This window comes from Grammomys surdaster, unplaced genomic scaffold (genome assembly GCF_004785775.1).
Source record: "Grammomys surdaster isolate TR1022 unplaced genomic scaffold, NIH_TR_1.0 198, whole genome shotgun sequence".
NCBI classification, from domain to species: domain Eukaryota; kingdom Metazoa; phylum Chordata; class Mammalia; order Rodentia; family Muridae; genus Grammomys; species Grammomys surdaster.
The window spans coordinates 1764003-1789513 of record NW_021604643.1 but is presented as its reverse complement, the minus strand read 5'-3'; the positions used below and the strand labels follow the sequence as shown (position 1 = coordinate 1789513).

At 41.7% G+C, this 25511-nt stretch overlaps 1 protein-coding gene across 1 annotated transcript in view; it reads left to right on the top strand.

The window, feature by feature from the left end:
- Trpm6 (transient receptor potential cation channel subfamily M member 6) overlaps positions 1-25511 on the top strand; it is a 135873-nt gene that overhangs the window by 59993 nt on the left and 50369 nt on the right. The window contains exons 16-25 of the mRNA XM_028770157.1: positions 1083-1363; positions 2903-3131; positions 4707-4859; positions 8802-8948; positions 11099-11227; positions 13875-14126; positions 16477-16651; positions 17001-17115; positions 19346-19539; positions 24815-24947. Coding sequence (XP_028625990.1) covers positions 1083-1363; positions 2903-3131; positions 4707-4859; positions 8802-8948; positions 11099-11227; positions 13875-14126; positions 16477-16651; positions 17001-17115; positions 19346-19539; positions 24815-24947 — 1808 coding nt within the window. The remainder of the gene's footprint in view (positions 1-1082; positions 1364-2902; positions 3132-4706; positions 4860-8801; positions 8949-11098; positions 11228-13874; positions 14127-16476; positions 16652-17000; positions 17116-19345; positions 19540-24814; positions 24948-25511) is intronic.

The window sequence follows — 25511 nt, the reverse complement described above, 5'->3', positions numbered from 1 at the left end:
GTCTTTAGCCTACTCTTCTCTGGAGCAGAGTGCTCTTTTGCTTAAGTATTTCCATGGAAATCATGAGCTGTTGGCTGGAAGATGCTTCCCTTCCACAGCTGTTGGCATGGCCTTTAGTTACCATTAATGAACAGATTTTTTTTAATCTATAGAAAGATAGGAGAAACACGCTAATAGTTTTTGATATAATGCCTTAAATTACAAATAATTATTTAAAAACCTTTGTTATCTTTGAAGCATTATGCTGAGTACTTGGTTGACCTGGGAAGGAGAGCAGGTAGAGGTGGATGACATGATGACTGAGAAATAGTTCTACATTTCCCAAAGTGGTAAACCTTATACAAGGCATTGATTCAGAGACAGGAAGCTATACAAAGGCACACAGGGAATTTGGGTGGCATGCTGCGTGAGCTGGAAAGGGTAAGCTTGCCAGGGGGACAATGCTTCAGAATAAAATAAAGCCAATGCTTTATTTTATTCTGAAGCATGACTGGTGCTGCCTGCCATACACTTGAATGTATGGCAGGCAGCACCAGTGACATTCTTCAAAGGAACAATGACCAATCACCTTGTTAATGAGAAGTAGAAAGCCTTTAAAATACAATTCTTACTTACCCAAGTGGATAACCACCAAAGTGTACATTGTGCTTGCTGGTTTATCCTAATGGTGTTCCATGTATTTTTGAGACCAGGTTTCACTACAGAATCTGGACTCTATCCTCTTGGCCTTCTAAGTTCTGCATTGTAGTTCAATAAAACATGTGGTTATGTTTGTTTTTGTTTTATTTCTGAGAATTGATCCCAGGGCTTTGAGCACATCATTGGTCACTCTGTCACAGAGCTCCATCCCCAGCTGATTGCTTTTGCATGGCCTTATAACAGAGTGCACACTGGGTCAGGCTTACTAACAGTTCTACTATGGTGGATACCTGGACTCTTTGTTTGCTATTTTTTCTTTTTTCTTCCGTGCTGGGATCTAACATAGGTAGTAATTATTTTAAAAAGTATCTCTAGGATATGTGCTGTAATTCATTTAGCATCATGCATCTGAGTCTTTAGGACTTTGTTTTCCTTTGCAATAGGACAAGCCTGAAGACTCTCATAAATCAAAGAAGAAGTCCAAGGAAAGACACAGCCTGTCAGAGGACCCTGGGATTGCTGGCTTTATCTACCCATACAATGACTTGCTGGTGTGGGCTGTCCTCATGAAGAGGCAGAAGATGGCCATGTTTTTCTGGCAGCATGGAGAGGAGGCCACAGTGAAGGCAGTCATTGCTAGTATCCTCTACAGAGCTATGGCCCGGGAAGCCAAGGAGAGCAATATGGTGGATGATACTTCTGAAGAGTTGAAAAATTACTCAGAGTAGGTCTTCTTTCTTCATACTAAACACCAACAGTTTTGAGAATTTTACCAGAGGATAAATAGACTTACTTAGAATTGTGTATTTTATTCAAGTATTCCCATCTGCCCCCAAGGAACGGAACCAGTAGGCTGTATAAATGGTTTTATGGGAGAGGAATTGTAAGAGGATTGACTTAAGTGATTATGGTAGCTGAGAATCCCCAACACAACTCTGTGGAGCCTGGAGACCCAAGGATACCAGGGAATCGTGGCTCAGTCCATGTCCAGAGGCTCCAGAACCACAGCATCAATGGTGGGTGGATTCTCCTTGAAGGCCCGTGAACTGGGGAACATGCTGCCACTGTATGTAGTGGAATCTTCAGGCTTCAGAGCCTAGACTGCTGGTGACCATGGCAGGTGATGGGTGTCTCACCTCTCAAGGTCAGAGGCCAATTCATTTTCTGTACTTATCCTTCCTGGGCCCCATGAGAGACCATGTAGTGCCCATCCAATTTGAAAAGTCATCATTCTCAGGTAATTCTCTTAGTCTCTCATATCAAGGCCTGGGAACACTATCACAGATGCAGCATAATGTTGAGTTTTAGGTATTCCTTAATCCTGTTCATCTAGCAGCTAATGTTAACCACCACACAGCATCTTTCATCCACTCGTGTAGTAAAGGGTCCATAAAGGTTTGAAGGAATTCTATGGAATATAGGAAGCCTCAGTTTCATGCACAACTATTTTTTGAATTGTGCAGTTCCTTAAGGCAGCTGATGATTTTGAAATGAATGACATTGAAGCTCTTTGAAGTCCAAAGTCTTCAATGTTGCTAGGATTGATGCTTACCCTAGGTATTTTTCAGGCTGGGGAAACAAATACACACATTATAGCAAAGAACTAGAAAGTAACTGGTGGGAATGAAAAGGAGCAGAGCTATTTCCACTAACCTGATTACAATAGACCTGTGAACAGAGAACAGAGAGACACTCAGTGAATGACAGAGCTGATCTATAGCTTGATTTACTGAACTAGAGCATTTTCAGAGAAGAAAGCCACTTAGGAAATTTCCTGAGAATTTCTGGGTCTAGCTTCTCAAATACTTAAGGATTTTGTAAAATAATGATGACGATGATGATAACTATAATAATAACAATAATAATGATAATAATAAAAACATAGTTCCATGATGTTTCTTGGACACCATGTTTTTTTGTCAGATTTTCCCTATTAGGTTTTATCATGTAGACCTGCCTACACCAGGCTGAATATAGCACATCACACAGCATGGGGTGGCTTCTGTCACAAATACTGAATTCTATTCTGAGCCACCAGGAAAACACAGCAAGTTGTCTTCCTTCTGTATGAGAGGCAGATCCATTTCTGAGCAGCCGCCTTAGTTCCTGGTGGCGGTGGTTAAGTCACCGTTCATTAGCAGCCTAGCCTTGTTTTGATCACAGGTCCAGTTACCTGGTGTTTTCTGTGTGCCGTAGTCAATCTTTGAAGACATTTTTGTGGCTCTGACCGACCTGTGTTCTCTCTTCACCTCCGTGTCACCAGGCAGTTTGGCCAGCTCGCCCTGGATGTATTAGAGAAAGCCTTCAAGCAGAACGAGCCGATGGCCATGAAGCTGTTGACCTACGAACTCAAGAACTGGAGCAATTCCACCTGCTTGAAACTGGCAGTGTCTGGGGGCCTGCGCCCTTTTGTGTCGCATTCTTGTACCCAAATGCTGCTGACAGACATGTGGATGGGGCGTCTGAAAATGAGGAAAAACTCCTGGCTGAAGGTACATTCTCTTGCCCTATGTCATATTGTCAGTATGGTGTGAAGGCCGGTGCTTTTGAGTTCCAGGTGGGTACCTCTGGAAAACTGTAGCTTCCTGCAGGTGCACAGATCACTCATTCTTAGGAATTTCAGGAAACCACTTTTCCAGAGTGACATTTCAAAACTGGATGGCTGTACCTGCCCTGCCACCACAGAGCCATTCCTGTGAGAGGGCACAGTGAGTTAAAAGCAAATACAAGCAACACTTCACTGTGCCACATGACAGCGCCTCTGAGAATTCCAACAGAAATGAGGCTTTAAGGGCCTGCATTCATAGCTTAGAATGTTTGAACAACAGACACAAAGACTTGGGTTTGGTCCTCAGCACCACAAAGTAAATAAATGCTAATAGACAAGAAAATAAATAAAACTAGCAATTTTTACTGCTTCTGGGACTCCATGGCTGTTTCATAAGACTCTCCTCTAGCAAGTGTTGACACCATTCATCAGGTCTAAATTCTCAGCCTCTTCAGCTATGCAATCAAGAACATCTTAGTTCAGCATCTAAGATTTATAACATGTACTGTGGACCCTAAATGTAAAGCTTTCAGTCTGGTCAACTTCAAAGTGCATATATCTGTGAAACTCAATAGAAGGGAATGAAAGCCAATTTTTAAGACCTACATGAGACTGTACTTTGCATTTTAACTGTTCTTTATACAATGTTAAACAGAGTGCCTATTATAAAAATATGAATTTTTTGGTAGATATACTACCTCAACAAAATAAAATCTTATGTAAGATAGGAAAGGTTATTTGTATTTTAATTTCTATCAGTGAGATCAGAGAGAGAGATGAAAAATGTCAATCAATCCTCCCCTTTGTCACCAAGAGGATGTTACCCCACCCTTATCCCACCCTACCAGGCCTCCCTTCTCCCTGGGGTCTCAAATCTCTCGAGAGTTAGATGCATCTTCTCTCATTGAGGCCAGACCAGGCAGTCCTCTGCTGTATATGTGTCCGGGGTTGGGCGTGAGGGCTCATACAAGGTAGGGTATGGTGCCTGGTTGGTGGCTTAGTGTCTGAGAGATCTTGGAGGTCCAGGTTAGTTGAGACTGCTGGTCTTCCTATGGGGGTCACCCTCCTCCTCAGCTTCTTCCAGCCTTTCCCTATGGGGGTCCCTGTCTTCAGTCCATTGGTTGGGTATAAGTATCTGATTCTGCCTCAGTCAGCTGGTGGTAGGACCTCTAAGACGGCAGCCAGGCTAGGCTCCTGTCTGTAAGCACATCATAGCATCAGTAATAGTGTCAGGCCTTGAAGCCTCCCCTTGAGATGGATTCCAATTTGGGCCTGTCACTGGGCCTCCTTTCCATCAGACTCTTCTCCATTTTTGTTCCTGCAGTTCTTTTAGACAAGAACAATTGTGGGTCAGAGTTTTTGACTGTGGGCTGGCAATACCATCTCTCCACTTGATGGCTTGTCATTTTACTGGAAGTGGACTCTACACGTTCCCCCTCCCCACTGCTGGGCATCTGTTGTTAGGATAGTACATGTGTCCTTTGTTCTCTGCTCATCCTTCATCTGGTTCTCTTTGTAGATAATCATCAGTATCCTCTTACCACCCATGATTTTGACGTTGGAATTTAAAAGCAAAGCGGAGATGTCCCATGTCCCACAGTCCCAGGATTTCCAGTTTACATGGAATTACAGTGACCAGGGCCTGAGTAACACTAAAGAAAGTGTTTGTGCGGTGAGTACCCTACCATGGTAAACTGAGTTTCCACAGTGGAACTGTGCACAGAGATGCACAAGCACGGAGCTTATCTAGAATAGGCCTCTGCTAAACAACACGTCTGCCTTTTTGACATTAACAGGGTATTTATTAACACCCTTCCTACACACACACACACACACACACATATAACTTCTCGATGTGTATATTGGTGGTTTGCTAAGTTTCCCAGAATGGTTTTGAATTTCTGGCCAATGTTTCAGTCCAGTGGAGTTACAAATTGCCCTGGGGTTATACATTATTCTAAAAACCCGGGGCTGATTCATGAATCAGGTATTTCTCTGTGTAATCTCCATCTTGTTATATACTAGACAGGTAAAGCATGTAAGCAAAGTAAAGTATTCCATTTCTACTTCAGTGACAAAGTCATCATGCCCAGCAATTGTTTCAGCATTGCTTTGAGAAGTGACAGACCAGATCGGCTTACGACTTGAAGCCTCCGTTAACACTGTCACACACCCTTAAGCTTCTCATCTGTAAAGGACACACATCTAGAATTTGTGTTGATGGGCCAGAGGCATGGCTCAGTGGAGGAAAGTACTTGCAGCCAAGCTTGGCAATCTGAGTTCAATCTCAGACTCCGAATAAGAGAACTGATTCAAACACACTGTCTTTTGATCTCCACCCACATTCTACAACCTGCGTATAACCAAAACAAATGTAACAGATTTTTGTTTATCCTCCTAACTGCACCCCACACTTGTCATTTGTCACCATCCAGTGGCTGTGGGCAGTTTTGCTAGGGTTCTTATGTATGCTCTCCTCTGGGATATAGCCACTTCCCCAGCAGCCAAGGGTCACAGTCAGAAGTTCAGGATGCTGTGAATGCTCTCTCTGTGACTCCAACTCTGACCGTGACTCTTAAGGCTGCCCTTTGCCCCAAGGTGTGGTAAACATCTCCTCTGGTACTTAAACAGAATGAAGTGCCTTTAACATCTTATCTGATGTGCTTTGGTGTGTAAGGTGTATCTGTTTAATTGTCTATATAAATATTATTCACTCACCAAACACTGAATGAAGACTGACTGTGATTAGTGTTTTGTGGATGACACATATTGGTGACTGATTGAACATCTGTGCATTCTAATGCCTTGGAGATCTGTCTCTCCTGAGTCGTTAAGGACTTTAGTTATTACTCCTGTTTAGCTGTGTGTGTGTGTCCCCTCTCTCCCTCCTTCCCTTCTTTCCAGTTCTATCTTGAATCCTTGGAATCCAAGAAGTTATGTATGTTCTGACTGTAGAAAGCATGAGGAGTCTCTTAAAAGCCTGAGCTAGTCATGTGGTTACACTTCTGTCAGTCCCAGGTCCTAACTCATCAAAGAGAAGGAATGCAGTGATGTCCCCACCCCTAGAGATAACACAAAGCCTGGTGTAGAGACACTCTGCTTGGAAATGTGCTGGTTTGTTTGTGCATGGCAGGTTTACTGTGCTGCTTGAAGATAAACAAGGACAAAAAGATGTTCCTTACCCATCTCCTCAAAATGTACATGCAGATCTCACAGGATGTAGATGATAGTTTGTCAGTGAGTACCGTTCCGCTTTTGGCTCTGGCAGATTCTGTAGCATGATGGGCTCATCGTCACTGAAGTCGCTGTGGAGAATTCGTGCCGTCCTCTCAGAACTGTTCTCAAAGGAGACTCAGAGTTTCTTCACAGAGTGGAAATTACATATGTGCTCTTAACATTAAAAGATAGTAAATTTTTGACCCTCCCTGACTAGTGTCCCTTTAGAACAGTTGCTTCCCTAGGTGATTTAAATGTGGTCCTATCAAGTGATTAATTCAGTGAATATTGAAACTAAGCCAGATGTGGTCTCAGCCATGCTGGGATTATTTTCAGGAAATTATGCACTAAATCTTAGCATTTTTCAGTTTGAAGGACTTAGTGAAATAGATGTTCAAGTATATTCTATTATGAATGGCTTCTGATCATAAAAATGGATTTTTTCTGTTTTATTCTTCGGATTCATTTTAAGCAGAAATTATTGACTACACTTGTCTAGCTGTTCCCACTCCTCCCACAATTATTATTAATTTTTGCCAAGCATATTTGGTGGGCAATACAAGATTTCATAATGCTAATTAGGCAAGTGTAATTGATTAGCTGAGGTTCATGGTTTAACAATGTATAAACTGGGAGAAAGCTGGGGCAGCAATAGAAACAGATATGGTTTAGTGTCTTTGTGATACTAAGTTAATAGCTGTGAAGGGCCTTTTTGTTCCGATGGGGAGCTGAAGCTGTATTATCAGATATTGTATTTTCTCTGTGAGATTTTATTACCCACCTCAGGTGTATATGTGTGTGTGTTGCACTGTCTCGAAATGTTTCCCAGAATGGCCTTGAATTTTTAGACTGAAGTGATTCTCCTGCTTCAACCTTCTGAGTACATAGGACTGCATGGACCCGCATCCATGCTAAATCAAAATTCTTTTTGGAGCTTTTCCCAGGCAAAATAAATTTTTAAGGAAAAATTTAAATTGCTCAACTCCTACTCTCCTAAAGTATGATCTCTGTGGCCTAAACGAGGCCAGGAATAAGCTGCAAGAAGAGGAGAGAGTGGAAAGCCCAGGGAGGAAGAGGAGTGACTCTTCTCAGCAGGGCTAGTGGGTGAGGGTTAGGAATCAACGATAGCTTCATGAAACTGTAGGTAGGACAGAGGTATGAGGTCATGAGGCTGAGGATAAGCAAGGCCAGTGAAGAGGTTTTGTCGGATTTGTAGTTACAGAGGGTAACTCCTGTTTACAAGCTGTCTGGATACACAGAGGGTTGTGAGACTCTTGTATGTCTTGTGAGACAACATCATTCTATTTTACTCACTAGAGACCCCTTGATTGTTTATGGCCAGTGTAGGGAGACAAGCAGCTGGTAGGAGAGTCATTGCCTTCCTTGCATAGGATAGTTTCATAAGAAGACAGGCTAGAAACAAGAAAAACATAGACCAGTGCAGCCATCAAGGCCAAAAAGGATAAGGATGTCGGCCTGAATCAATAGCAAAAGACATGGAAAGGAAAAGAGGGATTTACGATGAATAGTCAGTTGAGCAGGCAAGAGAGAGACAGGAATAACTCAAGCAGTGTACCATATCTTCTGAAGCATAGCAGATAGATCATAATTCAAGGCAGTGTACCGTATAGACCATGACATGTTTCAAGGCACAGGCCAAGAAGATTCTGTACTTTTCCACCACCTGACCCCTCTTACCCCCTCCCCTTGTAAAAACATGCTATAAAAAAGCATTCCATGTTCAAAAAAAAAATTAAATAAAAAAAAAGAAAAAAAGGGGAAAAAAAGAGAAGGTATATAAAGTAAAAAAAAAAAAAAGAGAGAGAGAGAGACAGGAAGCATGACTGAGAATTTGTGGGTTACAGCAAGACCAGCTACACTTCTTATATACCCCAGACCCATCTGCCCAGGGATGGCACAGCTCACAGTGGGCTGGGCCTGCCTACATAGATCAGCAATCAAGAAAGGGTCCCCCCACACCTTCCCACAGGCTGATCTGATTGAGGCAATTCTACTTGAGAGCCCCCTTTCTCAGGTATGTTGTCAAGTTGATAACACAGATTAGCTGTCTCAACAAGACATAATGACGACAACCTGTGGTGATGCATGATTCTAAACACAGCACTAGAGACACAGAGGCAGGCAGATCTCTTCGAGTCCCAGGCCAGCTAGGATATATAGTAAGACCATGTCTCAAAAAGTGTGTGTGTGTGTGCGCGTGCACGCGTGCGCATGCACATGTGTGTGTGTGTGTGTGTGTGTGTGGTGTGTGCAGATATAGTTAGTGTTGTTTATTATGTTTTATTGGTGGCAGAGGATCAGGAAATTGAACTGAGGATGAAAGTCTACCACTAAGTTACACCCATTAGTCTACAATATGATTGTTTATTTTTTTCAGAAAGACTGTGATTTGGAAAGAGGCCCTGATGAGAAACTGGAGGAAACTTTGCATTTAGACTTAAGAAATGTGCCGCAGAGCCTCCCCTGGACCAGGAAAGTCTACGAGTTCTACAGCGCTCCGTTTGTCAAGTTTTGGTTTTACACGGTTGGTCTCAGTACAGTAGTGTGGACGATAACTAGGAACTCATGATACTGTTACTAATGCTCTGCCTCAATTGCTCACCTGAGATAAAAATTTCATAACATTTTAGAAATTTTACTTAAAAAAGTGTGGGAGAGAGATGACAAAGTAGGCAGGTGGGAAAGTTGGAAGAAGACAAGGAAAGTGTGAAGTGTGCCTAGGGGAGACTGCCTGGACTTCAAGTTCTTGAATGAGTCTCTTTTCTCACCAACTTCGCCCTCCTGCTACCTTTCTTCCTTTTGGTTTTAATTTGGCATAGACTCTCATTCTATGACTTGCCATCCTGGAAATTACTAGGTAGATGTAGATTAGGCTGGCCCTGGAACTTGAAGTTAACGCTCCTGTGACTGCCTCCTGATGTTGGAATTGCAGGCGTGAGACCAGTTTCAGATTGTATTTTTCTCTTGAAGTGCTTAGACACAGCACGGGCCAGACTGAGCATTTGGAGTGTTTAAGTTCAACGATCTTAACAGTCCTGAGTATTGAATTGAATGGTGGGATTTTCCTACCTTTCTCAGGCAAAATAAACCAGTAATCAATAAAAATTATCAGTTCAACCAATTGTTTTGTAGGAATAGTGTCTTTTGGTTTGGTTGTTTTCAGTAGCATATGATTTATAAGTGGACTATTTAAAGTTGAGAACATGAGTTGCTGGATCATACTGCAATCTTCTGTGGAGAGTGGCCATTCAGAGAAGTATATATATATATTTTCACATATTTTTCTAATGCTAATCTATACTTAGAATCTTCACAGTCTGTATCTTTTATTCCAAAGACATTTGAAGTTTGAATATAACAGGATGTTTATTTAAATCCACATAGTAGATAATCTCAGAATATTGACTTGGCAGCCACTTACTTATTCCACATACTTGATAAATATGTAGTTCGGAATGACAGTTATCTGTTTCTAAATTCCAGTCCTAGGACTGGGGAGATGGTGTGGTAGGTAAAGGACCTGTAGCTTATAGCACAGCATGTAGACCCAGGTTCAGATTCCCAGCACCCATGTGAAAAGCCAGCCATGATGCAGCATTTCTGATTCCAACACTAGGGTGGCAGAAATAGATTCCCTGGGCTTACTAGCCAGTCAGTCCAGCTATATTAGTGAGTTCCAGGTTCAGTGAACATCCATGACTCATAATAAAGCAGAGATGGTTCAACAAGATGGTTCCTAGGTGAGAACACTTGCTGCCAAGCTTGATAACATGAGTTTGGCCTCAGAGCCTACAAGGTAGAAGGAGAGGATTGACTTCCATAACCTGTCCTTTGACTTATACGCCTGTGCTACAGTGTGTGTGGACTTGCACCATGCACTTAACACTCTGCCTGATATCCAGTAAACTCTGTTAGCTATTATATATCATACCTAGATGACTAATCTCTTCATGTGTATATATTCATATTCATATGGGTGTGTATGTGCAGCTGTGCATGAATGAATGTGAAGGCCAGATGTTGAAATCAGGTGCCATCCTTGATTGTTTTTTAACCTTTAAAACATTTATTTATCTATTTATTTAGTGTGTGTGTGTGTGTATGTATGTACATATACATGTGTAGTTACCCCTAAAATCCAGAAGACACTTCTAGATATCCTGGATCTTGAGTCATAGGCAGTGTGAGCTGGCCAACATGGGTGCTAGGAACTGGATTTAGCTATTCAAGCAAGATCAGTATGTGCTCATAACTGCTGAGCCATCTCTCCATTTCTCTAGCCAGAATAACATTGTAATCACTATACAGTAACTTCCCTGTGGTAGGGAATGTTAGCTTACTCCATCGAGGGACTCTGCTCATCTTGGTATACATTTATTTTCCAACCTGGAACTAGAGGGAAGGCATGAGACCCTTTTCTGGTCTTCTGCTAGCTTGCCAGTATACATACTGCAATGGTTAGTCTCCTTCTTGTGCCAGATTTTTGTTCTTAGACTGGAGATACTTATGCGTTCCTTGACATTAAGTAATCAATTATCAGAAGTAGTCACTGTGATATTTTCATGTTGTCATGTAGAAGTTCATGTCTGTGCTTCTTCTGGGCTCTGTCTGCCCCTGCTTGACATCCTTCGTGGTCACTTGAGCTCACGTCCAGGGAATGTGTGTCCCTCACAGATGGCTTATTTGGCATTCCTCATGCTGTTCACTTACACAGTGTTGGTGGAGATGCAGCCCCAACCCAGCGTGCAAGAGTGGTTTGTCATCATCTACATCTTCACCAATGCTATCGAGAAGGTCAGGGAGGTGAGTGGTCCTTTGAACTGTGTCTTCTGCACAACCCGGAAGAGGTGTTCTTGGCTCTGGGGATGAAAGTGGAACTCATGTCAAGTGTGTGAGGGGAGAGGGAACATACTGATTCCGATTAGCTACAAAAAGGTTCTTCGGGGGAAGATGTCTGATTTCATTCCTTGTCCTTACCAAAGACTTTGTGCTTAACTTTGAAAGTAGCCATTTTGAAACATAATCTTTGTTTATTACTGGGAATGGGATGGGCAGTGCCATCTATTTGTTATTGAACTCTCCAACTGTTTGCTTCCCACAATGTAGTTTTTTTTTTTTTTTTGTGGTGTGGATTTTTTTTTTGAGCTTTTGTCACTTTATTGTTAACCAATGAATATTATCCAAAATTAGAGATGTAATTGTAATTTACTTGTACAACAGGAAATGCTAATGGGAAATTACCAAATACTCATTAGTGTGTTTTTACATTGCTATATGAACATGTGCTCTCAACAGCTAATGATAAACATTATAATTGATGCAACCACTATGAAAACCCATTTTGCAAATGGCTGTTCCTGTTTAGAAAAATTCATACATCTATAAAAATGGATTAAACCCACTTTAATCCTAATCTACAAATAGACTATTAACAGCAAATGTAACTGGTATCCTCTCAACACTGTAACAACTGGTGTAGCAATGATAATGTACACAATGCAAATAGAAAAAAAAAGTAAAACTCCGAAGAAAGTCAATTCTTTTAGCAATAAGGACTATTGCTCTGATGCTTTGGAAAAGTGAACACTCATACTTCAAAGTCTGAGTGGTAAGGCCTATTGTCTCTCCCTCTCATCTATGGAAAGCATTCCCTCGAAAATGACTTGGTGCACAACTACTGTACAGCAGTCACTTCAATGTGAACCAGTTGTCTTTTGTCCTACAGAGTCCAAAAAATATATTAACCTTTTCCTTTTTATAATGTTTGCCCAAATTAATTCTTTTTAAGTCAGCAAAAATCAAAAACAGCACAAAAACAAGTGGAATCTACTGTGCATGAAAACTGCTTAATAAAGTGGCAATTGTCATAGATAAAGTTAAGCTTGAGTGCATAATACCAAATGGAAAGTACTGAACCACACAGAGAAAACAAGGCTTCCTGTATCTTCAAATTCAAGTGCTTCATGATCAGAGAATGTACGAGCAGCTTTCTAGCTGGAAAGACTTCCTCAGTAAGAAGTAATTGAAATAAAATTTGTTTTTAGAGATTATAAATAAAGTAAGCAGTGATTTAGAAACCAAATATGCTAAAATGATATTACCTATCCCATCAAGAATGAAGAGTGGGAATGCTTCATGTGCTGCAAAGGCAATGTCTTTCTCACAAAGGGTCACTCCACTTCCTCAGACACAGAACACCCATCAGGGAACAGCAGACCAGTGAGAATATACAATCTAAACACAAAGCAGAGCCCCACAATTCAACAACAAGGCAGTTAAAACATTAGCACTGGAATCTCTGAAGCACACTCAATGAAGCACACACAATGATTGCGATTGCCCATGGGTAACAGACGTGCAGCACAGATTGTGTGTGAACAGTCGTGGTATGGATTTTTTAATCACCCAGCCTTACCTATCTATTGTCAGTTTTATTCCATAAGTGACATGTGAATGGCTAAAGGTACAAAATACATTCACAGCATTCGGAAGCTTCTGGTAAGCACCTTTGAAAATGGATGCTGAGTTTCCTTCTGGGAGAAGGAGTCTAAGAAACAAAACTAAGCGTTTTCATTTCTACTTTGCCACTGGTCACTTAATGCAGTTGTAAATATAATCCCAAATACCTATGACCTTGACTGCCCTAGCTACGTGTGCTTGTCTCCGAATGCCTCTACATTTGTCTTGTTCCAGTGGCATTTTGGCCAGCATTCTATGGTAAGTGTCTTCTTAGAGATTATATTGCATTGTTTGCTAATGAAGTTTATAGAAGAAAAATACAATCTGAATTCTACCATGATTTTTATGTTTTGGGGAAAACAAGCTTACTGCTATAATATTGCAAGGGAAGTTTCTTACACTAGTGAGTTTCAACATTACGTTTTAGTGGTTTGCCAAAAGTTTACTGAGAAGCATCTGTAGAACTAGATTATAGGACAGCTTGGTTTCTTGTCAGTATCCTCTGCCCTCAGCTCATGAAGCAGAGTCATAGTTAGGCAGAGGCAATGCTGTACTGACTTCTGAAAGGCCCTGCGGTTGCTCTGCCCTTACATAGAATCCATGAAAACTAGGAAAAAATTCTTTTTCTTTGTCATTTCTAGTCTCTCAAGTGTTGGCTAAGGTTAACAGTAGTAATGCTAGATATTAAGGTTAATTTTCCATTAATTTTAATTAATAGGATATATATATATGATTATTTAACTAACTAGCAAGGGTTAGATGATTCTCAGATCTCAGATCATCTTGGTATGTAAAATTTGGCAGGAGATGGCTTACTATTTAAATGACAGGTTAATGAATTTTTTAAAAGCTATTGATGGCATTCCCCTCTGGCCGTGATTTTAGGAACTGAGCCCAGGGGGCCCTGTGTGTTGGAGGCAAGTGCTCTGTCACTTTATTGCATCCTCAGCCATGTCACCTTCTTGAAATCTTTCTCTCTTTCTCCGGTCAGATCTGCATTTCAGAACCAAGCAAGTTTACCCAGAAGGTGAAGATGTGGCTCAGCGAGTACTGGAACCTCATGGAAACTGTGGCTATCGGCCTGTTTGCCATTGGCTTTGGCCTACGGTGGGGTCATCAACCTTTGCATACTGCAGGGAGGCTCATCTACTGCATAGACATCATATTTTGGTTTTCTCGGCTCATGGACTTCTTTGCTGTGAATCAACATGCAGGCCCATATGTGACCATGATAGCAAAAATGGTGCGTACAGTCTCACTTTATACACAAGTGTCCTCTTTTCAATAGTTCCACCACCATGGTGCATATTCCATACTTTAACCTTCTCTGTTGTGATATATGAAGGTGTGTGCATGTTTGTTTATGGGTACCTTCACCTGTGTTTGTTTATGTAGAGGGCAGAAATCAACACTGGGTGTCTTCCACTATCCCTCTTGTCTTAGTTATTTTTCTATTGCTATGAAGAGACACCATGACCAAGGCATGAAAGGAAGAATTTGGGGGCTTATGGTTCCAGAGGATTAGAGTCTGACCATCTTGGTGGGGAGCATGGCAACAGGTAGGCAAGGATGGCACTGGAGCAGTAGTGGGGAGCACTAGGCAGACAGAGAGCTAGCTGGGAATGGTATGACTTTTGAACCTTTAACGCCCACCCCAAGTGACACACCTCCTCCCACAAAGGCACACAGACCAATCCTTCCAAAACAGTTCCACCAACTGAGGACTAACATTAAAATATATGAGCCTGTTCTGGCTATTCTCATTCAGATCACCGTAGCTTTCTACCTTGTGTTTTGAAACAGAGGACTCTGATTGAACTCAAAGCTCACTTTTATCTAGACTGGCTGGCTAGTGAGCTCCCAGGAACCGTCTGCTTCCCCATTCCTCACCTGCCTTTCACATGCTTTTTGGGAATTTAATCTCAGGTGCAGTAAGCATGTTAACACGGAGCCATCTCCCTAGTCCACTAGTTAAAATTTGTAATTGTTTCTAGAAGCACAGAGACTCATTTTATATACCATAAACTTATATATAAATATGAGCTCGGGTAGTTAATAGGAACACTTAGTTTAGCCTTTTGTCAGGACTTGCCAAGTGGGATTAAGTCACATTGTTTTTTATTTGTATAAGACAACCACCAAGATTCTATTCTCTGAAAGTGCTTTGTTTTAAATTACTTCCTCTTACTCTTAAGTAGTGGTAACTATGCACCACACAGTGTACTAGATATTTTGGATGTATTAACTCATATATTATTTGTAGCAACTTTATGAATTAAATAGTATCTACTTTATACATACAAAGAAACAGAAGTTAAGTAGAATCACTCATGAGCATATGTCGGGGATCCACGCTCCCACAGTGGGTGGCCTGGCTCTAGTCTATACTCTGAGCATGCTGAACATTGTGCCAGCTTTTGCCATCTGGAATTTTGAAACTACACAAAGATCTACTGTCTAGAAGTGCAACATCAAGATTATCTTGGCATTTAGTTCTAGAATACAAAGAAAGGTATTGTTCTGGAGGATCGGGTGTAGTACAGAGAAAAAGAACGAGGGAGAGGGACCAGAAGAATCTCAAGAAGGATCTTGCTGGTACTGCTTCCAGCTCCACCTTCCCCCTGCCTACACCCCCACTACCTTCTGCTTCTGCTTTCTCTCCTTCTCCTTCTGGCAGGACTGGGATCTGAACCTAGGACCTCATGCATGACAGGCAATCACTCTACTGCTGATCCCCAGGCCAGCCCTCAGATTTTCTTCTCTCTTCTTATTTTTCTCTTAGACCACACATGCATCCTCTGATTTGGGAAATGTCACATTTATTAGAGGTGAGACAGCTAGCCTAATCAATGATTAGGCACAAGGTCCCCTCTCCCAGAAGCTAGGTTTGATGGGTCTTCTAAGTGCTGACTCCAGGATGCAGAATTTCCCCTTTGTCTGGCATACCCATGCATCTTAGCCCCTTCCAAGGTCTCCTTTGGCAGCAAGAAGAGTGATGACGTCCAGATGAGTTTAACAGCTCAGACAAGGTCACTGTTGTCATTCAAAAGACACTTTGGGCAAAAGCCCACTGGCTCCTTGGATCTTGTAGTCAATACTTAATAAGACAAGAAATGTGGAGAAAGTGAAAACGTTGGTGACTTCCGGGTCTGCCGGAGTGAACAAGTGGGTTGAATAGCTGTATTTTGAAATTTAGGAGGAAACTGGCATAATCAATTCCCAAGACACCACATGATGCTATGAGGGAATTCTGGGAACAATTTGAATATACCATAACCTCTTAAAGTTTTTCTAATTAAATATTGGATTTCACTGATCAATATTGGGTGCTAGTCAGTCAAAAGCAGGTAACATTTGATCGCTGCTTATATTAGGAGTCTCTAGTTATACTTTCTGCATATCATATAACCCTATGGATGTCACTAACCCAAAGCACATACCGTGTAGAGAAAAGAAATGAACCAGAGAGAACTCAGGTGTTTTAGATTGAGGCATTTGAGTCACTGACTAGACTAGTTATCTGTAAGTGTGATAATGACCGTTATGGCTTGATTTTTGGTAAATTCTGGTTGTGCTGTACTGTTTTTTTGCAGGCAGCAAACATGTTCTACATTGTAATCATCATGGCCATTGTCCTGCTGAGCTTTGGTGTGGCACGCAAAGCCATCCTCTCACCAAAGGAGCCTCCTTCGTGGCGCCTGGCTCGTGATATCGTATTCGAGCCATATTGGATGATGTATGGAGAAGTCTATGCTTCAGAAATAGATGGTACATATAGGGGTTTGCCTTCATGCAGAATCAGAACCCATGGAGATCCCAGAATAAAAGCAAATCCGGAAGGCAGTCAAGAGAATCTTTCAATGTGTAAAGTTTGTGGTATTCTGTGACATTAAGGGCTCAAATACTTGCAGAGGGCCCCAGGGCTGTGGCTTATCTTCTTTGTTTTTTTGAGACAGGGTTTCTCTGTGTAGCCCTGGCTGTCCTGGAACTCACTCTGTAGACCAGGCTGGCCTTGAACTCAGAAATCCGCCTGCTTCTGCCTCTCAAGTGCTGAGATTAAAGTCGTGTGCCACTACTGCCTGGCATCTTCTCTCACTCTTAAATTCTTTCTTTGTAGTTTGTTCAAATGGGACTTCTTGCCCTCCGGGTTCTTTCCTGACTCCATTCCTGCAAGCTGTCTACCTCTTTGTGCAATACATCATCATGGTGAACCTGCTGATTGCCTGTTTCAAGTAGGTAACTTTAATGAAATACGATTATTTTATTTACCAAAACGGGGGAGGAGCTATATTGAGTATATTTCCATGTGCGTTGGGTATGTGACCCTTTGTCCTTACTAGTGTCCCATGTTTGAGTACTGTGGCTTTAAGGCAAAGATGTGGAACTATCTGTAGGAAATACATCAAACTCATAGGAAACAAAACAGCAGAAGCCATCATGGAAGTGTACACATGAGAGGAGGTTTGGGCTGTTACTGCACAGTTGTAGTTCTGCAGAATGGGAAGGTTGGAGTTGATGCCTACTAAGGGTTTGCTGTGTGCTTTTCCAAAGTGTCCTTTGCTGTCCCGATTTCTTCCTTCTCTCTTATAGTTTTCTTCTTCTTCCCTCTCTTCCTTTCTGGTTCAATGTCTCCATTTTACACTAAAAAGACCTTAGGCCTAGAGCTTTGGCCTTTTCCTTTATCTGTACTTTTTCCTGTTCTTGTTCTGATTCTGTATATCTGGGAAATCCTATTTATACTGTCTGCTTCACTGACACTCCAGCCTTATTGATCCTGTGACCTTCCCAGGGCAAACTCGTGGACTCCCCTTTCCCAATATAGACTTGTTCCATTTCCAGGCTTTCCAAAGTCTATAGGCAAGAGCAGGAACTTCTCTGGGAAGTCCAGCCTACAGTCCTTTCCCTCCTCTCCTCTCCTCTCCTCTCCTCTCCTCTCCTCCCCTCTCCTCTCCTCTTTCCTCCCCTCCCCTGTCTCCTCCCTCTCCCCTCCCCTCTCCCTCCCCCTCCCTCTCCCCCCTCCTCTCCCCTCCCCTCTCATTCATTCCTTCCCTCTTATCTCTTCCCCTTCCTTCCCCAACATTCAATACAGAGGCCAACGCTTTGATAAACAAACAAGCATGGTGACCCCAGATCTGATTGCTTAACCGGGGGTTGGGGGGGCACTGAAGCTAGAGTTCTTACCATTAAAGACCTTGAAATACTTTGTGAATGTCACCACCTGCTGGTGGATAGACTGAAGTCGCCTGTGAATTGAAGACACATAATTGAGAGTAGCCTTGAGAGCTTGCAGAACTGCAGACTAATGACCCTGCCCCCCTTGTAGCTTCCCATTCAAGAATGTTGAGATAGAGTCCAAGAATGTGCATGACCTCATGTGCCCTGGTGATGCTGGGATAGAGTTCAAGGATGGCCCTGAGTACTCAGGTGATGTAGACTCTGAGCTTAGTTTTCACACTCTGAGAATCTGGGTTCTAACCCAGCCATGTGTCAATCATCCACTTCACAGGGCCTGGGACACACTTCTCTCTGGCTTATCCTGGCCTGGTTCTTTCAAGGATAGTTGTGGCTCCTCCTTATCATTGGTCAGGTTTTGCTTGTCAATATTTTTATTGGCTAAATTTTGTTCACATTCTGTTCTTCCATTTCTTTTCCCCTCTGAAGAAACTTACTTAAAAAAAAAAAACTGAGTAGTATTCCATTGGGCCTGCTACCAGTGTTAAATATATACACAGTTCAGGGCAACATGATGTTTTGAAACACTCCACCATCTGCTCAAATTTCTATTTGCAATTCTTTAGTGTCTGTGTTTATTGGCTTCCTTTAATACTGACGTAATTTAAGAGAAAACCCAGAGTGACTACCAATAGAGGCCACTTTGACTATAAAGTTAATGTGAATAATTTATCAAGTTCCCTTTGGAAGCTCTGCGTATTGACTTATTTAAGGAAGAATCGATTCCTCTCTCCTATGTCTTCTTCATTCATATGATTCTGTTGAGATATTTTAGCTAGAATTATCCCAGCAGTTCTTGCTTTTGGCATGTGAGGGGTATCTTTATAGGTCAATAGCACATAGGAATATCAGACTTGTTTACCACAAAGGATGTGTTATGCTCTGGAAAAGAGCTTCATATATGAGAAGCAATGGTGCCCCATAGACAGCACTGAGCATAACAGGGCAGTTTCTGGTTTCTGCCTAAAATACTGCCATTTTTTTCCTAATCTCTGCTTTCAGTGTCTGCATTTTGTTCATTGTTCCAATGAACATATTTTTCTTTTTTGGTAAAAAGTGGTTACTGTATTTTATTTGATGGAATAAAAATCCTAAGTGGATAATAGTTATTGGCTAACTGCTGATGATTATCTGTTAATCAATCAGAAGAGTTGGATGATACAGTCTAACTGTCACATTTCAGGGTCCCATATTAAAATGTTCTCTCCTTCTCTTTTTTTTAACCTACAGCAACATTTATTTAGATATAAAATCCATCTCGAACAAGCTCTGGAAATACAACCGCTATCGCTATATCATGACCTACCACCAGAAGCCCTGGCTGCCCCCACCGTTCATCCTGCTGAATCATATGTGCCTGCTCCTCCGAGGTCTGTGCTGTCGCCCAACACCACAGGACCAGGAAGAGGGTGATGTAGGACTAAGTAAGTTTCTCTGGAGGAGCGGAAGGAAGAAAAAGGACAGACACTGGGAATGAAAGAGGGAAGAGAAAAAAGGGTGGGGGCATTGGAGGCTGGTAATTCTAGTGAGGTCACAGCATGAAGGATCTGGGAGCACACTGGCTGCAATGCCCTCACCTTTGCCTGGGGTCTCATGATTATTTTTGCCTCTGTCAAATGTTGCAGAATATTTGATTACTCTGTGAACCCCAAGACTGTGTTATTTAATGAAAATACCTGCTTTCTAGTTGTGGTGTGGGTCAGTCCTTAGTATACACCTTGAATCTCAAACAGTGAAGGTAAAGTTAGTTTTTAGAAGGAAGCACTCAGGTTGAAAGTGATGTCTAATCGAGTGGCAGACAAAGAGAGAAAGATTTGACAGAGTAGGAGATGTCCAACTCTCAGGAGAAGAGAGGAAAGGGAAGCTACGTAAGAGAGCAGTGGAGAGAGAGATAGAGAGATAGATAGATAGATAGATAGATAGATAGATAGATAGATAGAGGCAGAGACAGAGAGATAGAGACAGAGAGACAAGGAGGTAGTTTTACCAGGACAGTTGTAGAGAGACAGGTTGCAGCGAGAACAAGCTAGACACAGGTGAAGACAGAATAAGCCAGAGAATAAGAAGGAGCTAGAAGATTAGAACATACTGCCAAAGTTAGCTTGAGGCCAAGCAGAGCAAAACGCCAGATTGAAATCAGTCAGCTTGGAGAGGCATTTGAGCTGCAACAGCTGAGTTGAACCAGCCAGCCAGAGCTCAGAACTAGAAAGAGTGAGCTTATTCAGGAGCAAGTTTCAGAGTCTGAAAACATTTTAGGCCTAGATAAGATTGTAGGAGGCTGGAAGCTTCCAGGACTAGGCCTCTGTTAGCAGACTGAGGTGATAAACCTCTGAGACAACAATTACTTCAGGAGAATAAAAAAAAATACTTTTATAGTTAAATGGTATATTGAAAGAGAGAAGCAGGAGAGACAGTGTGAAGGTTTTAGACCTTCTAGAAAACCTGGGTTTTCTCTGCTGACCTGGGAACTCCTCTGACTATCTCTTAGAGAGTAGAGTCACTTGACCTGTACTTAGTGCCCTGCTGTGTAGAGAGGTGATTCAAAAGGTCTCAGATCCAGGGAAACAGAGAAGCAAGCTTTGCCTAGTGGAGCAATCAGAATCACAGCTCTGGTTTCTTAACCTTCTAAGATCAGACAAGGTTACAGAAAAGATGTTTCTTATTTTCAGAAAATCAATGTGAAGTGCAGACATATGGAAATGTGCATTCTCATTTTGTTTTATTTGAGTTAGAATGCTTACTTTTCTTTTTTTTCCAGGTATGGCCCTAGGTATACAGGGCTATAATAGAGGTACATGAATTTTTGCTGATAACAGATCACATAGCCATTTATATAAAAACAATCCTGGGGGTGGTGGGTGTAGAGATGAGAGTACTGGTTGCTCACACAGGACCAGAGCGTGATTCCCAGCACCCATATGGCCGCTCATAATCATCTGTAATGCCAGTTCTAAGGGATCTAATGCCCCCTTATAGCCTCAGTGGGTACTGCATGCATGTGGTACACAGTCATACAACCATGCAAAATATCTATACACAGTAAAATTTTAAAAAATCCTCAGGTATCCATATATTTAAGATAAAGATAATTTTCATAACAATGAGATGGATGTGCTTGGTGTGTTTTAAAAAGAACTTAATCTTGACTGGATATTTGATACTTACGGATGCAGAGCATCTCCAGTTTTTGTAGATATTTGATTTTCTGATTGTCAGCACTAAGAATCTCTGCATAAAAACATGGCACCAAAGATCAAAGTATATGTAGACCCATATAATCCCAAGCCAAAGTTTATTTCATTACTTTAAAAAAAAATCAAATCAGCCACTTAGCAGATTTTAAAAATCACCCAACACAATTCAAAGAAATATTATTTTAGCATTTTTCTGCTGAGAAAAAATTACATTTCTTTGGATTTTGGGTAATTAAACAAACCCTTCCTCCTTTTTTTCTGTTTCCTTCTCCTTCCTCTATCTCCAGGGAATATCTCTATTCCCTGCTCTTTGTCTTTCTTGGGTAAATAAATCTCTGTGCTGAGAACTTGGTGTTGTGGCGTCCTGAGCCGATACTTTTGCTTTCACATCTGTGAGTGCCGGACTCAAAGCTTTTGCACCAAGGCAAGTTCACCCATAGTTCTAAAACATTCTCCCGGCTTCTTTCCATTTCTTTAAAGGTTGAGTTGACAACAGATGGGGCAGCAGTGCCACCTCGTGGATACTTTTAGGAACTGCATACTCCAAGCTGGACTTGTTGCTAGACTCACCCTTGGGAGTTTGGGGGCAGATTCGCTGCTGGTGGCTGGTGTACATCCTGGCCCTCAAAAACCTTCATGCTTATAGGACATCAAAGATGGGGCCTGTGGGAGATTATCTTTTTTTTCTAATGTCTAAAGGGTTCTTCCACGACGTATAAATCACAAAATATTGTGTGCTTTAAGTTGTGAGCACAGTTTTATAACTAAACACATTTTTAATTTAAAACTGATTTCTCGTTGCTCGTTTAATTGAAGATTAATGAAAATATTGCATTAGTAAATTATGGAGTAATACTTAATTTTCTTTTGACTTACATGAAGACACTTATGAAAGAATTTTCCAAGTTAGTCCCCTTAGCAACATCACACCCTCTTGATATTTCCCATATTAGAAACACACTTAAATGTGATTTCTGGTTCCATTTGCTGAGAACCAGGGCAATGTATAAATACGAATGCTGCTGGCGTTTGATGAAGGCCTGCACTGGCCTCGGAACCACAGGGCGAGGTGTCCTTTTTAAAGAGTTAGTTACTTCAGGGAAGGGTGCAGTGCTGACTGGTCATTGTCTGGTCATTCTTGGAAGGAGGACTTAGCCGGTTCATGCGCAGGCTGGTGAAGTAAGACTTCCTCACACTGGCTGTGATGGCATCAGCACACTCTGCCCTCTGTAAACTCAATTTTCACCTGTAGATTACTCATTGCTCTTTTAATAGCTAAAACAGTCAACAGGGTACAAAAGACAATGATGTTCTTCAGCTGTATATGAATACAGAGAAGTTCGGTTACCACAGGAAAACATTGCACAGTATTAAAATGCTGAAAAGAAGGCTTCTGCCTGTTCACTATATTCCCCATGTTTTTAGAGAAGGGGGGAAGAAAGAATTACCTAGTATTCTTAGATGTTTGTATTACTGCTTTTCTAGGAGCACAGAGTGACAGGCTGTGATGTCCTTCACACAAGCTACTGCTTACTGTTCTCAGTACAACTGGGAAAAACACCATTTACATATATCATACTGCTATCATAAAATACACGAGGCTAAGCACCTACAAAAGAGGCTTACAATGGATCTTTGAATAAGCAAGTCTTAACTCTAAATACATTTATAGGGGAATTTTGCTTCTGAAGATTTACAACAATTAATAAACAATCAAACTTATAAGATCATGCTGGGCATTGGGTATTGTGACACACACCTATGATCTCAGACATGGAGAGGTGGAGGAAATGATATTTGTGGGTTTGAGGCCAGCCTGAGCTACAGAGTGAGATGCTTCATCAAAACAGAGTGCAAGAACACAGATTTAAGACAGAAAAATGTGATGGAAACAAAAACGCTCAAATACTAATTATCTAGCCTAGAAATATGGGACAAATTAAGAAAAAAGGTATGGGGGCTGGAGAGATGGCTCAGTGGTTAAGAGTACCGCCCGCTCTTCCAGAGGTCCTGAGTTCAATTACCAGCAACCAAATGGTGGCTCACAAAGGTGGCTCACAACCATCTGTAATGAGATCTGATGCCCTCTTCTGGTGTGTCTGAAGACAGCTACAGTGTACTCATACACATAAAATAAATAAATCTTGAAAAAAAATTAAAAAAGGAAGAAAGTTGCTAGAATGATAGTCTGTAAAGTGCTTTCTGTGCAAGCATGAGGAACAGAGTCTGAGTCTCAGAACCCACATACAGTGGCTGGGGTGCTGGTGTAGTCTCTTAACTCTAGCGCTGGGGAGGCAGAGAAAGGCTTATACCTTGGACTCGCCATTCAGCACAGACTTACTGGCATGTTCCATATTCTCACAGACCTGGATTTTAGAAATGCCACCAGACGATCTACCTCTGCCCTGTGCCTACATGTGCACACACGTGTCCTCCTATATGTTCATTTCCCCTATGAATACACAGACACACAAATACACACAGAAAAAGTTAGATATGGTATGAGAACATGGAATGCAATCTATACAAAATTCTCCTATAAATGTATTTAGAGTTAAAACTTGCTTATGCCAAGGTCAGCTGTAAGCCTCTTTTATTAAGTACCTAGCCTCATGTATTTAGTGATAGCATAGACAAGAATGTATTTTATCATTTAGAACCATGAAGTTCACCAGAATCATGATCATAGAACATAAATAGTACCACTTCCAGGCAAGAGAAAGGTAAGGAGATACAAAGACATAGTATTAAACTGCAACCACACTGTACTGAGTGTCGCAGTACTGGGACACTTCATAGCCACCTTCTGTGGTGCCTCTGAGCAGTTCATCAGCTTCCAATGCTCTGGGATGCTCATCACCATCTGCTTCCCTGGTGCTGGGAGTAAAAGAAGCACCATCACGTCAAATGGTTTTATGTGGGTTCTGGAAATGAAGCTCCAGTCCCCATGCTTCCATGGCAAGTGATTTATAGACTAAACTGTAACTCCAGCCCGCCTCCCTTTTCTAATTAAAAAAAAAGTGATTTCTCACAATTTCACCATATATGATACATATATCATATAAAGACATCTAGATCCCCTATGTTATTGCTCCCGTGTCTGGCCAAGATAGGATTTTGGGAAACCAAATTTAAAATGCAGATTTTTAAGTGAGCACATTGGTGCCTGAAACTCTGTCATTCAGGGTTCTACTGTATTTGGAGTCTGGAATTCTAAGACTGTAGTCTCCCTCTGGCCAGCCTCTGGTGATGGCCTTCTAGTTACATCGTAACATGGTGGATGGGTTCCTATAGTGGACGGAAGTGGGGAGATGGGGTGAGGAAGGAGAGAGAGGGAGAATGGAGAACTACAGTGGCTAGACCAGTCTATTAATCCAATCACCCTCACCTGTAGATGAAGCTCCAACACATGAGCCACTGGGGACACAATCCATGTTGGTAAAAAGCACACTCCATATCAGCCCTCCAAGAGTGGCTTTTGTATGTGTCATGCTTATTTCCACAGAACTCTACCTCACTAAGGATGACTTGAAAAAGCTTCATGATTTTGAAGAACAGTGTGTGGAAAAATATTTCCATGAGAAGACGGAAGGTCTGAATTGTAGTTTTGAGGAACAAATCAGAGCGACATCAGAAAGGTAAAGACTATCTCTTTAATCCCCCAAACTGCTACCAGATCATGATTGTCCTAGAATGTGTAAAATGATAGACAGACCCAATTTCAAACCCCAGTGGTTTGAGTTGTGCCCAATTTGCAGGATGTATTACGATACGATTTATGTAATCAGCCTCTGTTTATTGGACATCTCTATATTTTAGACAGTCTTTGCATTCCAAGGGATAAGTGGAGACTAGGAGTTAAGAATCCCTGTCTTACATAGATTTAAATTCCGGTGTTTGCTGTAGAAACATCAGAAGGAAATGAAGGAGTAGTAAAGACAAGACAAGTAAGCTGACAGAGGAAACATATACATTCATGTTGGTCAATAAGAAAAAAAATCTATGAGGAACTGTGTGTAATGATGCATGCCTTTAATCTAAGCACTGTAGAGGCACTGGAGAGGCAAAAGCCAAGAGGCCAAGAGGCTGAGAGGCAGAGAGGGGGGGCAGAGAGGGGGCAGAGAGGGAGGCAGAGAGGGAGGCAGTGAGGGAGGTAGAGGCAGAGGCAGAGGCAGAGGCAGAGGCAGAGGCAGAGGCAGAGG